The sequence below is a fragment of the Penicillium angulare genome (assembly GCF_028827245.1).
Source record: "Penicillium angulare strain IBT 27051 chromosome Unknown utg000004l_segment0_segment0, whole genome shotgun sequence".
NCBI lineage: Eukaryota > Fungi > Ascomycota > Eurotiomycetes > Eurotiales > Aspergillaceae > Penicillium > Penicillium angulare.
Window position 1 is genome coordinate 7,763,978 of NW_026623163.1, and position 14,799 is coordinate 7,778,776.

The 14,799-nt window shown below is 45.6% G+C and overlaps 6 protein-coding genes across 6 annotated transcripts; 4 read left to right on the forward strand and 2 right to left on the reverse strand.

Annotated features, from left to right (window-relative positions):
• Nucleotides 1-1,074: 1,074 nt before the first annotated feature.
• N7478_006812 (uncharacterized protein) lies at nucleotides 1,075-1,449 on the forward strand (the record flags this gene model as incomplete). Its single annotated transcript, XM_056923026.1, has 3 exons — nucleotides 1,075-1,106; nucleotides 1,192-1,281; nucleotides 1,356-1,449. The coding sequence occupies 3 exons, from the start codon at nucleotides 1,075-1,077 to the stop codon at nucleotides 1,447-1,449; spliced, it is 216 nt and encodes a 71-aa protein (XP_056781063.1).
• Nucleotides 1,450-4,117: 2,668 nt separating this feature from the next.
• Nucleotides 4,118-5,728, reverse strand: N7478_006813 (nucleobase cation symporter-1 family protein; the record flags this gene model as incomplete). The annotated part of the gene is made up of 1 exon (XM_056923027.1): nucleotides 4,118-5,728. One exon carries the CDS (start codon nucleotides 5,726-5,728, stop codon nucleotides 4,118-4,120), a length of 1,611 nt encoding a protein of 536 aa, XP_056781064.1.
• A 619-nt stretch (nucleotides 5,729-6,347) lies between these two features.
• N7478_006814 (nucleoside deaminase) lies at nucleotides 6,348-6,881 on the forward strand (the record flags this gene model as incomplete). Its single annotated transcript, XM_056923028.1, has 1 exon — nucleotides 6,348-6,881. The coding sequence occupies one exon, from the start codon at nucleotides 6,348-6,350 to the stop codon at nucleotides 6,879-6,881; it is 534 nt and encodes a 177-aa protein (XP_056781065.1).
• A 598-nt stretch (nucleotides 6,882-7,479) lies between these two features.
• On the forward strand, nucleotides 7,480-8,532 carry N7478_006815 (adenosine deaminase; the record flags this gene model as incomplete). Its single annotated transcript, XM_056923029.1, has 1 exon — nucleotides 7,480-8,532. One exon carries the CDS (start codon nucleotides 7,480-7,482, stop codon nucleotides 8,530-8,532), a length of 1,053 nt encoding a protein of 350 aa, XP_056781066.1.
• A 1,884-nt stretch (nucleotides 8,533-10,416) lies between these two features.
• N7478_006816 (uncharacterized protein) lies at nucleotides 10,417-11,769 on the reverse strand (the record flags this gene model as incomplete). Its single annotated transcript, XM_056923030.1, has 5 exons — nucleotides 10,417-10,766; nucleotides 10,828-10,895; nucleotides 10,965-11,082; nucleotides 11,139-11,514; nucleotides 11,596-11,769. 5 exons carry the CDS (start codon nucleotides 11,767-11,769, stop codon nucleotides 10,417-10,419), a joined length of 1,086 nt encoding a protein of 361 aa, XP_056781067.1.
• A 988-nt stretch (nucleotides 11,770-12,757) lies between these two features.
• N7478_006817 (cytochrome P450) lies at nucleotides 12,758-14,571 on the forward strand (the record flags this gene model as incomplete). The annotated part of the gene is made up of 5 exons (XM_056923031.1): nucleotides 12,758-13,066; nucleotides 13,226-13,409; nucleotides 13,462-13,580; nucleotides 13,638-14,408; nucleotides 14,470-14,571. 5 exons carry the CDS (start codon nucleotides 12,758-12,760, stop codon nucleotides 14,569-14,571), a joined length of 1,485 nt encoding a protein of 494 aa, XP_056781068.1.
• Between the last annotated feature and the right edge of the window lie 228 nt (nucleotides 14,572-14,799).

Sequence of the window (14,799 nt, forward strand, 5' to 3'; positions counted from 1 at the left end):
GGCTTTCTGAGGTGACACTGCCGTTAGCACTAGTTACAGTGGGATGACAGCGTTGAAGGTAGCACATGACTCTCGATTTCAACGGTTCAGTTGGCCTTTCTTCAAAAATAGACTATGTGATTGAAACGATTGTTTCTATTCAAGCAAGTCTTACTTTGATTGTAAATACTGAAACCTTGGGATTATATCATACGGCAAACTCGGCAAGAATCAATACCTCATTATTAATTTGCTACCTAATTTCGGCAATTTATTTACCTTAAAAACGTAAAGTTACATGAAGAATAACAAGAAGTGAAACATTTAAGCTTTGTTTGTACCACATCTCAATCGAAAATCAAAAGGTAATAGTCCTTGCAGGTTAGAGTTACATCATACTAGCTAAAGCTCGGGCCTCGACTACGCTTTGAGAGTAACACTAAACCAGAGTCCATAGCACTTGAAAGAGAAGAATGGGGTAGCGAACGATCCCTATACGATTTGATCGGCCAACCCGGCAAATGGCGGACACCTGCAGATATGTCACACAACTAGAGGACAAGATAGGCCATACCAACCTGCGATGCTCGACCGAGGCTTTCATGTGGAAAGCAACTGTGCGATATATGCACCACCTAAGCTCAAAACTTCTCAAAATACTCTGGATATTAAGAAGGCTTTTATTCAATTTGCGTTAAAAAAATCTGGCGTGCCTTCAATATCGTCATCTTTCTGGCATAGTCGAATATGGCCAGGACCAGAATGACTCTTCTTCAGACACTTGGTAGGTTGAAGAGAAAATATATTATTTGATTTTTCTGGTAACATCATGCTCACTTCGATCTAGGAATTGTGATAGCGGGATTAATTTGGTGTGATGCTAAACCTTTCGATGCAACTCCCTCCGTCGTCGCAACCGTAAGGGCGACTCCTTTATCTGTAGCCGACCCTGGCTGGCTATGCGCCCCTTTCTTCCCATGGAAACCAGTAAGCTGAGTTCATGTTGCTATAGGAGATACTCTAGGCTAAAAAGATTCTTCAAGTGCCCAACGAATGAAACATGCTGCAACTTTAACTGTGTGAATCCTACATCTGATGTCAATAACTGTGGAGGCTGCAACGCACCTGTATGTATCCATATTCTACGATCCATTTGACTTTACAGTTATATTTCAACAAGTTCTTTACTTTCACCTCTGACAAAGTTTATAGTGTGCAGGTCAGCAAGTTCCTGGCTGCTGTTCAGGGAACTGCACGGATTTTGGTTCAAGCCTTACAAATTGCGGATCATGCAATAATACGGTAAGATTAACCATGAAGCCACATAGTATAATCAATTACTTCGGACTAATTACCAATTTTTTTTATCTACGAAGTGCAAAGGAACAAATCCTGCTTGCTGTTTTGGAAGTTGTGCAGATCTCGCCACATCACTCAACAAATGCGGCAGTTGCTCTGCCCTACCCGTGAATCATTTCTCTCTCTTCTGAATGTGTTTTAAATCTAATTATCATCTAGTGTTTTGGAACCAAACCTGCATGTTGCAATGGTACATGTCAAGATTTAGCCTTAAGTACTCAACACTGCGGATCATGCAGCACACCACCAGTGAGCTCTAGCATCTAAACCAGACTTGCTTGGGAAGATCTAATAAGTAACCTTTATAGTGCAATGGTACGCTACCAGCCTGCTGCTCTGGAGCTTGTGCAGATCTAAGCGCATCTAGCGCGAATTGTGGTGTCTGTGGTGTGAATGTAAGTCTGCATCCCTCATGGACTTAAAAACCGACTATTAACCTGAGAACCTTTGATAGTGCAGTGGCACGGATCCGGCATGTTGCTCCGGTACATGTGCTGACTTGGATACGAACATTTTTCATTGTGGAGCTTGTAACGGGACACCTTGTTTTGGTGTAATACCTGCGTGTTGCAGTGGAGAATGCACTGATATCGCAACCGACGCTAATCACTGTGGAAATTGCAGTACAACAGTTAGCAGATACCAATCTTCAGTATCCTTCCGAGTAACTAATGAGATATTCTGATAGTGTACCGGGATTCAACCAGCTTGTTGTTTAGGAGGCTGCGTTGACTTGTTCTCTGATCCCAATCATTGTGGGGCTTGTCTTACGACTCCATGTCTTGGAGTCAAACCAGGATGTTGCTCGGGGGCATGTACCGATCTTAGTTCCACCTCTAGTCACTGCGGTACATGCAGCACAGTCGTGAGTTTATCTTTATCTTTATTTTCCCCAACATCGTCGTGAGGTCTCGAACTGATCAAAAGCTCCCTCATTGTTTTCTCAACCACAGTGTCCACCAACGGCTTCCACTTGTTGTTCTGGCAACTGTACTGATACCACTTCAAATGTGAATCATTGTGGTGCTTGTCTTGCTCTGCCTTGTCTCGGCCAAAATCCGGCTTGTTGTAACAGCACCTGTACCGATCTGAGCACCAATGTCAATCAATGTGGATCCTGTACAGCTGCACCATGTACAGGTACACTCCCTGCTTGTTGTAATGGAACATGCGCAGACCTGTTCTCAAGCACTACTCATTGTGGAAACTGCATTTCTTCTCCATGTACTGGAGTCAAGCCCGGCTGCTGCTCTGGTATCTGCACAGATCTGAATAGTGATTTCCTGCACTGTGGATCCTGCACAGCGGCTCCATGCCTAGGTCTCTCACCCGCCTGCTGCAATGGTACTTGTACCGACTTATCTTCCAGTGTCAGCCACTGCGGTGCCTGTAATGCGACAGCTTGTACTGGTGGCAACCCTGCATGCTGCTTAGGAACATGTACCGATTTAAGCTCCGATCCAAATCACTGCGGAGCTTGTCTAGCAATTTCATGTCTTGGAGTCAAGCCAGCTTGCTGCAATGGTACTTGTACAGATCTGGCCAGTAATATAGCTCATTGTGGATCTTGTATGGGACCTGCCTGTACTGGTGCGACACCAGGTTGTTGCAGTGGAAACTGTACAGACCTGAGCACTGATATCAATCACTGTGGCTCTTGTATCGCACTACCATGTCAGGGTCTACAACCTGCATGTTGCAATGGAACATGTACCGACCTTAGCTCTAGCATTCAACACTGTGGATCTTGCAGTACACCCACATGCAATGGCACATTACCGGCTTGTTGTAATGGAGTCTGTGCTGATTTGACAACCAATTTGGCTAATTGTGGACAATGCAATAAATCGGTACGTCTATTTTTTGGAAATCCATTGATTGAGGATTCAATAATTGTCTGAATGATTTGGAACTAACAATTTCTCAGTGCCCTCCCGGCCCAGGAGGAGGCGCTTGCGTCAATGGTATATGTATCAGTTGCCCAGCGGCTACGCCATTCTGTCCATCAGCAGGAATATGCGTAAGTATCCTACACATCCATAATCTCCATATTTTGTATCAGAAGTAACCCATAACAGTGTCCTACTGGAACAAATTGCATATCTGGCGGCCCACTTCCAGGCTGCTGTCTCAGTACAAACACTTGTCCACCTGCTTCGAACCCCAGTGGTGCAAATATATGTGTAAGTAGGATACTGAATCTCAGTTTCCCATCTCTCCCTATATCGTACTTGCTGATAATCCGAAATATAGTGTCCATTACCTTGTAGCTTGATTATAACCAATACAGTTTGTCTGGGCCTCTAGTCCTATGGATCCGACCGCAAGTCATTGCTCCCCCTTCCGAGTCATTTTCGAGAATAGTATTGGGGGTAGTATATCGCAAACTTGAAGCTCTTTCTCTTCAAAGCTTTGCGTGGGGTTTGTTAGTTTCTCCCAGCTGCGCTGCCACTGAATTTGTTGTAGGATTTGTGCTTGTGTCCATTGTATTCCATGATTGTACATCTGGCAGACTGTCTGAGCTAGATCAAAATATATATTTCCAACAGCATAATAGCAAGGGATGCTCTGATAAATTATGGTTAAGCCAATGTATGTTGTCAAATTGTTGGTGGCACCGCGTTTGGAGTGCCAAGTCGTTTGAATCTTGATACGTAGGCTGCGACTGATGGGTGAGGAGGCTGAGTGCCAGGACCCGGGGCCGTGGACTACTAGTAGTACTAGTACATATATGTAGATAAGAACGTGAAGAGGAACACAGCCTGAGTGACTGTTTTAATCATGAGCCTATCTCCTTGCCCTTCCATTCACTATCTAAGACCACAACGCTCTCATCTAGCACAATTTCTTCCAGGTTTTCATCCGGAAGGATGGCCATAGCTATATTTGCATCGACGTATGGGAAGCATATGTTCAGACCAACATAAACCAACCCACTGCCGACAAAACCCAGAAGCCAGCCAAATTCATACGGATGGATCCCAACTCCGATCTCGATGCTTGCATTCACGGAATGCATCAAACCAGGAAGACTTGGAACTGTGCCAATCACAAAAGCTACCAGAGCATGGCAGTTAAATCCATGGAAGTACCGATAAATACCCGTCGGTCGATACAAAGCGACACAGTCGTATTTCCGGTGCTTAACAATCCAATAATCACAAAGCATAATGGCAGCAATGGGCCCAAGAAAGATCGCATAGGCTGACATAAAATTGAGAAAATTGCCAGCGGAGGCAAGAATCTTCCAAGGAACTAGTGCCCAGGCAAACAGAGCACAAATTAGTTGCCTACGTCGAATGTTGATGAACTTCGGTGCAATGGCAGAGAGGTCATTTGCTGCCGCCAACGAATTCGCAGAGATATTAGATCCAAGCGCGGCAAGAGCAAAAGAAAACGCGGCGAAGAATCGACAAGCCCGATTGCTCCAGAGTGATACGAGAACGTTCGGGTCCCACGGAATAGACTCGGTGTTGAATTTGGCCTGTCCAGCGGAGGAAACGGCGATGCCAATGAATGCAATGAAGGTGAAGAATGCCGGGAGCAGGACGACGTATAGCATGTGCCACCGAGGGTTGACGCAAGAATATCGCGAAAAATCCGCTTGGTTGACACTGAGAGTGGCATAATTTCCAATAACCGATGTGAGAGCCGACATCATGGCCCAGGAGTAAGATGATCCAGTGAGTTGACTGCTCTGTGAAAAGATATCACCTGCGTTCGAGGTGCCGACAAAGGCCCAGATGAGCATAGCAATCCATGCAATTGGCACGACAATAGATTTGAAGAGAAATAGCCAGCGAAGCTTATTTGGGTGGAAAAGAAGAAATGGGATCTGAAATAGCCAGAATATGAAGAATCCCACCATCCCCTGCGTCGTTATATCTGCGCTATCCGGGAGCGCATTTGGGATATCCAAGAAGCTTGGCCAGATGGCTCCAATCATGACCACCACGGAATTTCCTCCATTCACAACCTGGGTGGCAAACCAGAAGACGGCGAGAATCAATCTTGAAACGATTGGAATATATGAGCCCCAGAATCCCCAACTTGCGCGTGCAATGACAGGAAATGGAATGTGGTAGATTGCTCCAATGGCTCCGTTCATGGATATGACAATGGACAGGATAAAGAACCCGAGAGCAACCATCCCTAAAGATTCTTTCCAGGAGAGCCCGATGGCGACGATGCTGCTCGCCAATTGCCAATTTGCAACAGAGAAGCAATCGGACACCCAGTAACCAACGAAATTGAGGACTGTCCATTTTCGCATATTTATGGGGACCGGATCGAGATCTTTGTTTGACCATTGTCCATCTCCGCATACGAAACTAGACTCCGTCTGCTCGACCTGCAGCCGGGGCAAGCGAGATGATATAAAACTCTTCATATTCGTAAAACAAGTATGGGCTATGCATGAAGCTAATAATGTTCGCGTTGAATGCGCTGAACTACATCTTATTAGACCTTCAATGTGTTTTCAATATAAGTACTACAATATACTACGTTCAGGAATCCCCATCTGTTTGCAAATGCTTGATAATCTTCGCTGATAAGATAAAGGAACATTACGGTATCAAGATTTAAGGATAAGGGTGAAACAGTCGTGTTAGCCGATATCTGACAAAAAGACCCATGCGAGGTTTCTTCTAGTGGACCAGTAAAGACCACCGCTCCGCTGCATGTGCCGACGGGGAAGAGTATGACATGCGGGGTTCTGCTTATCATCCGACGGCAGCGGCCTGTGCACAATCATCACCCTGCAGAAGCAAACCAATATGGAATGTCACTCCTAGACTAGCTTCAATTATCTTTTCATTCTATGCTGCATCGGCGGATGCCGCCGCTGTTAGTCTTATAGAATACTAACTCAAGTATGTCTAAACTTAATGTTGTAGATAGTTTGCCTGCTACTTGAACGTTTCTCTTCTCACTAGAATATCCAAATGTCCATTGCACCTACACATAATCACGTTTCGATCTTGACTCATAATCTTCTTCATTGGGCCATGGCATCCAATTCCACCGCGGATCTTCTGGCGCTTCTACCCTTGACAGAGCAACAAATTGTTTCTGGAGCAGCCAAATGCCTCGCTCTCCAGAAATCAGGACGAGAAATCCATTCCAAGCGACCATTCGCAGCGCTTTTGCTAGGTCCTGATAACGAGACCGTGTTGATGTCATCCCTCTCGCTCTCACATGTCCGACATGCGGAATGTGAATTGGCTCGCAATGCCGCGGATAATTACGATTGGAACTACTTGTCGAAATGTACCATGGTCTCAACGTGGGAGCCGTGTGCCATGTGTGCCGGGACCATTTACTGGGCTCATATTGGACGGTTGATCTACCTGGCCTCGGAGAAAGCATTGCAAAAGCTCACAGGGAGCGGAAATGTGGAGAATTTGACTCTCGATATGCCCTGCCGGGAAGTCTTTGCGGCTGGGCAAACGGCTGTGGAAGTTTTAGGGCCATTGAAGGCCGAGGGCTGGGAGGGAAAGGTAGTGGATGATGCTGCATTATATTGGTCGAAGCATACCTAGAACAGGGGCGACCATTATTTTTTTAAGCACATCACCACCCATTTATGAAGGAATATACTGGATTTGGAATGCCCCAAGAATTATGCTCATAAATGAAGTCAGATTCCTAGACATATCTTGTCAGGTAATAGGAACCATCAGACTCGCAAATTCCTTATTGTACTTCCCCGCCTAAGTTTGTTTAACGTTTGCCCCATAGTTCGGGGAAATTAGGGTCCCAGCACGCCCCATCAACAAAGGAATTTAGTCAGAGTCAACGATAAGCCGTGAAATGTCATACCAATGCCTAGTTTTGTCATGGCGGGGTTTGCTTGCGCGTATGTACGCTTAGACCGTCCCGCGATGGGGGCTCCATTTGATCTGCGGGCGAGTTAAGAACCGAAAGTCCTCCTCCAAAAGCATTGGCAGTCAGATAAGAGATAGAGGCCCACGGGGAAACTCTGAAGATATGGAAGTATGGAAAAGCTCTTGCTAAGGAGGATCCGTATATGCCGCGGGCTCGGCAATTGTCATCGAGGGAAGAATAAGTAGTGTAGGTATAGAATGTTTCCTATGTCTCCTAGAAAGTGGCGAAGTAATCGAAATCGACATTCAATCTATGTGTCAATCACCACTTCACCCATTCCTTCTCAATCTCCCCAAGTGTGAACACCACATTCATCTCGAGGGTGCTCTGACTCCCGAGCTGGTCTTTTCTCTTGCTAAGAAGAACAATGTTACTCTTCCCGATTTGCCACACTACAAAAGCTCGACCTCGCTGACAGCGAGATATGAACAATTCGACAATCTTGACGACTTTCTCAACATTCACTACGCTAATATGTCGGTCCTGATCACCGGGAATGACTTTTACGAATTGGCGTGGTCCTATATCCTCGCGGCCCATGCTGATGGTGTCCACCATGCGGAAGTGTTCTTCGATCCACAATCGCACACCTCACGGGGTATTCCTGTAGAATCAGTTACCAGAGGCTATAAGCGCGCCCTGGACCGTGCTGAATCCGAGTTGGGGGTGACATTTCATCTCATCATGTGTTTTCTCCGTCACCTGCCGGTAGCATCTGCCGAAACTACCTTTGACTCTGCGAATGAGCTGATCCGTGATGGTTTGATCCACGGAGTCGGATTAGACTCTTCTGAAGTCGGCTTCCCTCCAGAGTTGTTCACGGGGGTATTCCAGAAGGCCAGAGAGGTTGGACTACGGCGTACGGCTCATGGTGGCGAAGAAGGCGACGTTTCCTATATCAAGGGAGCGCTCGACTCTTTACATGCGGAGCGAATTGATCATGGCATTCGCCTGGTTGAAGATGAAGAGCTTTTAAGACAGGTCGCTATAAAAGGCATCTTACTTACTATCTGCCCGCTGTCGAATGTTTACTTGCACACTGCCAAGTCCATCGCTTCTCTACCGCTTCGAAAATTCCTAGATTTCGGGGTCCAATTCTCGTTGAACAGCGATGACCCTGCTTATTTTGGCGGTGGCATCTTGAACAATTACTGCGCCGTACAGGAGGCATTCAACTTCAGCATTGACGAATGGAAGACCATAGCGATCTCAGGGGTGCGTGGAAGTTGGATAAGCGATGAAAGAAAGAGGGTTCTGATAGGGAAAATAGACGACACTGTTAGTAGTTTCAGATCGCTGGCCTAGTTGCCTTGCGTATACATCATAAATTCACAACTCTTTCTTAAGATGAATTCCAAGGTTTCGGATTGGTGGAGCATTATTTAATGTTATTTAGGCGGTCATGAATATTTTTCTGCTGATGAGTTGACAGCGGTGCAAAAGGAATATGGTAAACGCTGGGACATTCGATGCTCGCACAGTCCGGATGGCAAAGGTTGCCAGTATCTAGTCGTAGAACAATGACTCAATCAATTTAGATTAATTCCTCTAATTCCTACAATAGTCCATTTGGTTTTCATTTTCCAATTTTCATTATACCCCCCTCAAGAATTTGCTAGACCGCCAGAAACACCCTGGTATCGCCTTCATCCCCGCCCAATATTAAGAGTGGAGTGGCGTGCAAATTCTCCCCTCCAAAACTTCTGTTTCCTTGTGATCTACCACTTATTTCCCCCTCAATCCACCCCTCCCTATCAGCCTACAATGTCTGTTGTCGGTATTGATCTCGGTGCGCAGAGCACCAAGATTGGTGTTGCCAGAAAAAGGGTATTGATATCGTGAGTGTTTGCCCCGCTTATCGTTGCGGGACTTACTCACTAAGCCGGAGCCTGATCGCCCTCATTAAAGCGGCGGCAGCCCAGACAGGAAAGCTCCACCCGGCGGACAAAATCCTGTGTATATACATACATACTAACCATAACTCGGATTAGTTTCCCCCTCGTATAAATTCACACGGAAGTAAAAAGACCTCATAATCGTTAGGGTGATGCTTGCAAGGGAGGGCCCGCCTACTTTTCTTACTCCAGTAATGCCCAGATTTTGTTCGCCGTCTGTGCTTGGGTTTGTATGGAAGTATCTGTCGACCGCTTCGAGGGCTTCATCCCATTCGAACAGCACCAACTACAATCGCTCGAGTATCTTCCTCGTTCGAAGAGTTCGACTTGAAAAAAAACCAGTAAATAAAAACTTCAAAAGTAAAAAAGAAACTCTCCCTCGGGGAATCGAACCCCGGTCTCCCGCGCTTGACGGTGTTAATGACAAGCGGAAATCATGACCACTAGACCAAGGAAGATAAGACAGCCGAGTTCGACTCGGCCACTTGGGGTGGTTGATGTCACAGTAGCATTTTTTGGATATACAAAGGTATATTTTTATCTTTCACAAATAAGGCATAAGGCCGAATCCAAATAGCAAAGCTATTGCGTTGTAGAGATTCATCAGATGGTTCATGGCTTTTTCTTTGCAGTTGAAAAAAATATCAGAGCCTACAAAGTTTCATGCGCAGCATCGGCCAACAGCCGTAAAGTTTCCATGTAGAAGAAGTCTTAGACAGACTTCTGCAGTTGCCCCCAGATTTGTGGGCAAACGTCCTACTACCACATGGGAATTTAGGCGTGTCTAAATACGCCTTTGCCTTATGTAGACACAATCTGGGCTCTCTCTCATCCAATGGCAGTTTGGCCGAGTGGTCTAAGGCGATTGACTAGAAATCAATTCTCTTCGGAGGCGGCGGTTCAAATCCGCCAGCTGTCGATTTACTTTTTTTTCGTTTTGCAATTTTTCAACCTTTGCCATTATTATTCTTTTTGGCATTTTTCAATCATTCCCGCGTATTCTTGCAGTATGTTACTGGGGGAAAATAAGCATTCATAATTTATGAGGTCTCGAAAATACGACAAACATGGAAGTCCAATTAAATGCCCGAGCATGCACAGCTGGAGATCTTCGAGGGTCTTGAGAAAATCAACTTTCTTATCAGTAATATATATATATATTCATTTTGGTACGTTATCGTTAGGTATAGCATAGGGTCTCCCCCTTATGTTTGCTATCCACCATAGTCGTTGGCTTGAACAAAACTTCCTTTCAGTAAAGAAGACCAGACATGAGAAACCCTGTAAAATATCTTCACGGAGAACGTGTATACGTCACTGAGAGTTCTGTTGTAAGGTTTATACTCTCAGTCCTTTTCGTAGGTGACTGGGGCTGCAGAATGGCTGTTTGACTTTCTTTGTTGTGAAGTCCTGGATGTGCAATGTCGATCTCTACCTTGTGCTCCCCCTGGGAACTGTCAAAGATCTTGTCAAAGATTTTCCCCTTACCAGGCTTCGGTGGATATGAAATCATGTTGTAGTTTTCGTTTGCGGAGGGGCTGGGGAATATCCGCATCAGCAAGGGCTTCAATGCTGGGATTGAAGCTGCGGTTATGGCTAGACCATCTTCAACCCCAGCCCAGTAGAGCAATGGAGCAAGTTCCCCTGTATTAGACGGAATTGTTAGCAATTGAAACATTCATTTCCAGACGTTTCTGCGACTCACAGGTAAAATCTGCTTTAGCCGAAAGGGCCACCAAGTAAATTGTTTTGACAATGGAAGCCGCACCCGCGCTGAAAAAAAAAATTGAGTAGTCAGTTAATGAGATCCTTAGATTAGTTGCTGCTGGGCTTTTCACTTACAAGATACCCAAACTCATAGCAAGTGCTACTCCGATCTTTTCCTTCTTTCTCATTTGAAGATTCCAAACGATTGCCCAGGGAAGAAGGGCGAGAACAAAATCCTGGGCACCAGAGTAGGCTATACCACTGTCAGAAATAAAATAGTAAACAAAGCAGAACAAGCCGGCAACTAACCTCCCACAAACAAAGAATAATCTGTGAAGACATGCGAAGGCCAGCATTTGGATGGTATAGCAGGGTTCCACAAATGTCGAGGGTCTTTGCATTGAAGAAAGACGAAGAACGCGGTTAAGATATTGACAACGTTCATGGTGATAATAACAAACCATAGTAGTACTATCATCCATCTCTTTACTACGATTCGCAAGAGCGTCACCGCAAATGATGTTTTCCCCAGAGCACAGGCCATAATTGCCAAAGCTTCGCCAATATCGCAAAGCAAAGCTACTGCTATAAGATCATCTGGGTTCTCCTCGACGACTAAAAGATGTTTTCCAAGGCCCCGGTTGGTAGCGACTTGGCATACGGCAGCATACGCAATGAGGAGAGCCTAAACAGTGATGTAGATTTATAATTAGTCTTCCATGTACGAGAAAGAAGCATAAAATCTCAGATGAGAGTTTTCACTCACTGTTGCGACGATAATAATAAAATCATCCCATCCAAAAACACGCCTCAAGCAAACTCGCACATAAATACGCATGGTCACGAAAATCAGAGGCACTATCGCCATAACCCACATCACACCCTGCAGGGTAGGGGCCCGGGTCTCCTCCATATTGTGCATCTCTTGGGTGGATCCCATTTTGAACAAGTTCAACTTCTCACAATCACTGTCCTCAAGGTAGTCCCCACAGAATATAAATGGTATTCAAGACAGACATACTGAACTCTCAGGGATCTTGAAACGACTTAAGCATCAAGGTCGAGCTGTCGAATGGCTTCAATAGCCTAACTATTTTAAGAAATATGACAGGAGTCAACTGTGGTTTGGATGGGTCCTTTACCAATCATGGTGGGTCTTCGTATAAACTAGAGCGAATGGTTGTCTGGTTTTGGAAGAGGTGACATCTGATCTATCTCATTTACTCCACGTCGAAATAGTTAAAGTTTCGCGCCTGGAATGAAAACATGAACTTTTGTCAAAACTCAAAATGGTCTCAACTAAAAATCAAAGGCCATTGTTCAATATGCCCATCTTATACCGAAATGGTCCTCGTGTTCGATTTTTCGAGCTCACAATAATGCACTGACAAAGTTCTGCTAGCTGTATCTCATGCAGCCACAATTCTACAAACTTGGAAAGAATCTACCTTAAGCGACGCTACAGATGCCCAGAGGGCTCCGCTGTCAAAATCAGCTTTCACTACTCCACTTAGGGGTGGCTGCATATTAACAGGCCATTCGGCGCTTCGATGATATTATCCACGGGATCCACATCCCGCCCTTCCCCCGTGCCAAAGGACCCATTCCCTCATTATAGGACGGAGGTCACATCCCAAACGCCGGAAAGCAAAAGAATCAAGGTTCCCAGAGGGTCGAAAAAGCCACCCGCATTGACCCCCTGTTCCGTATGATGGGGCATATTATCATGGAGCATTGACTTTTCTCAATGCCTGAGCCCTAACGGTCTAGTCCCTTCAATAATATCTAAAAGCAGGGTTCGAGGACTTTGCTTGTTTACTCCTGAAACATATCCTTAGAACACATAATTTATTCGCCACGAGGCCCGCTCTTGACCACCCATGTACTTTTGTAGTTTCTGACCTGTTCCGACGGTACATGTGCATACAATGTCTGTATTCGCTTCACTTTGTTCGAACCTGTGGGCACAGGGTCTTGCTGCACTTGGACTGTTATGTCTCACAAAATTGGTCTGGGATATTTTTCTATCACCATTGAGGAGCATTCCAGGTCCGTTCTTGGCGAAGGTGACCGATTTCTGGCGTTCCATTCATACCTACCGTGGTCGTGTGGATCTCAAGCACCTGGAGCTGCATCGGAGATATGGCACTGCTGTACAAATTGGTCCGAATTGCGTGAGCATTTCTGATCCAGCGCTGATTCGAATCATTTACTCAACTCGCAATCCATGGAAGAAGGTATTTCTTTAATTCGTTCATTCCATCCCATTGCCCTGTTTTCGATCCACCGCAACATATCGATACTGACACTGTAATGGCCCCTTGAAGAGTGATATGTATAGGCCAAATGACGTGCTCATTGAAGGTCATCGCTTGTCAAATCTCTTTAACTCTCAGGATGAGGATTGGCATAACCAGAATATCAAACCCATTCGTGGCCTCTGGAGTATGACCAAGGTTCTGGAGTACGAGCCACTCATAGACGAGACTATCAGCAAGTTTGTGGATAAACTCTCGTTGAGATTTGTTGACGGTGTGAATGCCAACAAGATCTGCCCAGCAGATGAATGGATCGGATTTTGTAAGAGAGCCTGCTTGAGCTTGCTAAGCGGGAATTTTGCTGACCTGTGTAGTTGCTTGGGATGTCACTGCCAATTTTAGCTTCGGTCGCCACTATGGCTTTATTGACCAGGAAAAGGATGTCGACAACTTGATCACTGATTCAACGGCTGGTTTAATCTATTTCGCACCGGTAGGATTTGATTAATTGGTTTTCAGCAGCGCGAAAAGCTAATTCGTTCATGAACAGGTATCTCAAATCCCTTGGATTGACAATCTTCTCGACAAGAACCCCATCAAGCGGATTGGCCCGAAGCCAACGCTAACCGGAGTTTTGTATGCATTCAAGGTTGTAGCTGAATACCAAGCACAGCTAGCCGACAAAAAGGTCAAGGCCGGCTCAGTCGACCATACTCTAGACAAATATGTCCAACTGAAGGAAGCACATCCCGACATGGTTAATGACCAGCAGATCGTTAACTGGCTGATGTTAAGCATCTTAGCCGGTGGTGACACAAGCTCCGCTACCATGCGCGCAGTCCTGTATTATCTGGCTAAAGTACCTCATGCATCTGCAAAGCTTGCCGCTGAGCTTTCAGCCGCTTCTCTCCCCGTCCCTGCTCCCTGGAAGTCAATCCGAGAGTTACCCTATCTCGATGCTGTGATTACCGAGGCTTTGCGCATCAATCCCGGAATCGCTATGCTGTTCGAACGTGTAGTTCCAGAAGCTGGATTCACTCTCCCAGATGGCCGGTATCTCCCTGCAGGGACCAAAGTTGGCATCAATCCCTTTGTCACGAATCGGGACCACGAGGTATTTGGTAATGACGCAGACGATTTTAATCCCGACCGCTGGCTTCCAGGCGATAACGAGAACACCGAGCAGTTTGAACTTCGTCGGCGACGAATGAAGGATACCGTTGATTTCGTATTTGGTGGAGGTGGTCGCGTCTGCATGGGCCGCTATCTAGCCGTATTGGAAATCAAGAAACTGATCGCTACGCTTTATAGCTTGTTTGATGTAAGCGGTGCCTTCCCCTGGTTATATACTCTCTTCATAACAGCTGATATCCCATATCCAGATTCAATTGGTCGACTCCAAGCATGAATGGAAGTATCGGGATGCTTGGTTTGTGTATCAGTACGATATGCCTATGATCATTCGGCGTCGGGCTGCAGCTTAAAGAGCTTGAATGTAAACAGTCTAAAAAGGGTCGAAGAGAATGCATGCCATGTGAAAAAGTAATTATGATCTGATTCGATCTTTGTGGATACACACCAATCTGAAAATTTATGTACGCCACAAGTTGAAAAGAGAAGAAAAATAAGAACTCATACCGCAGAGAGTATCAGAAGGCCATCCCCAAAACACCAGAGCATAAGAACGCCGCAAAATCTGCCCACAAGTGTTC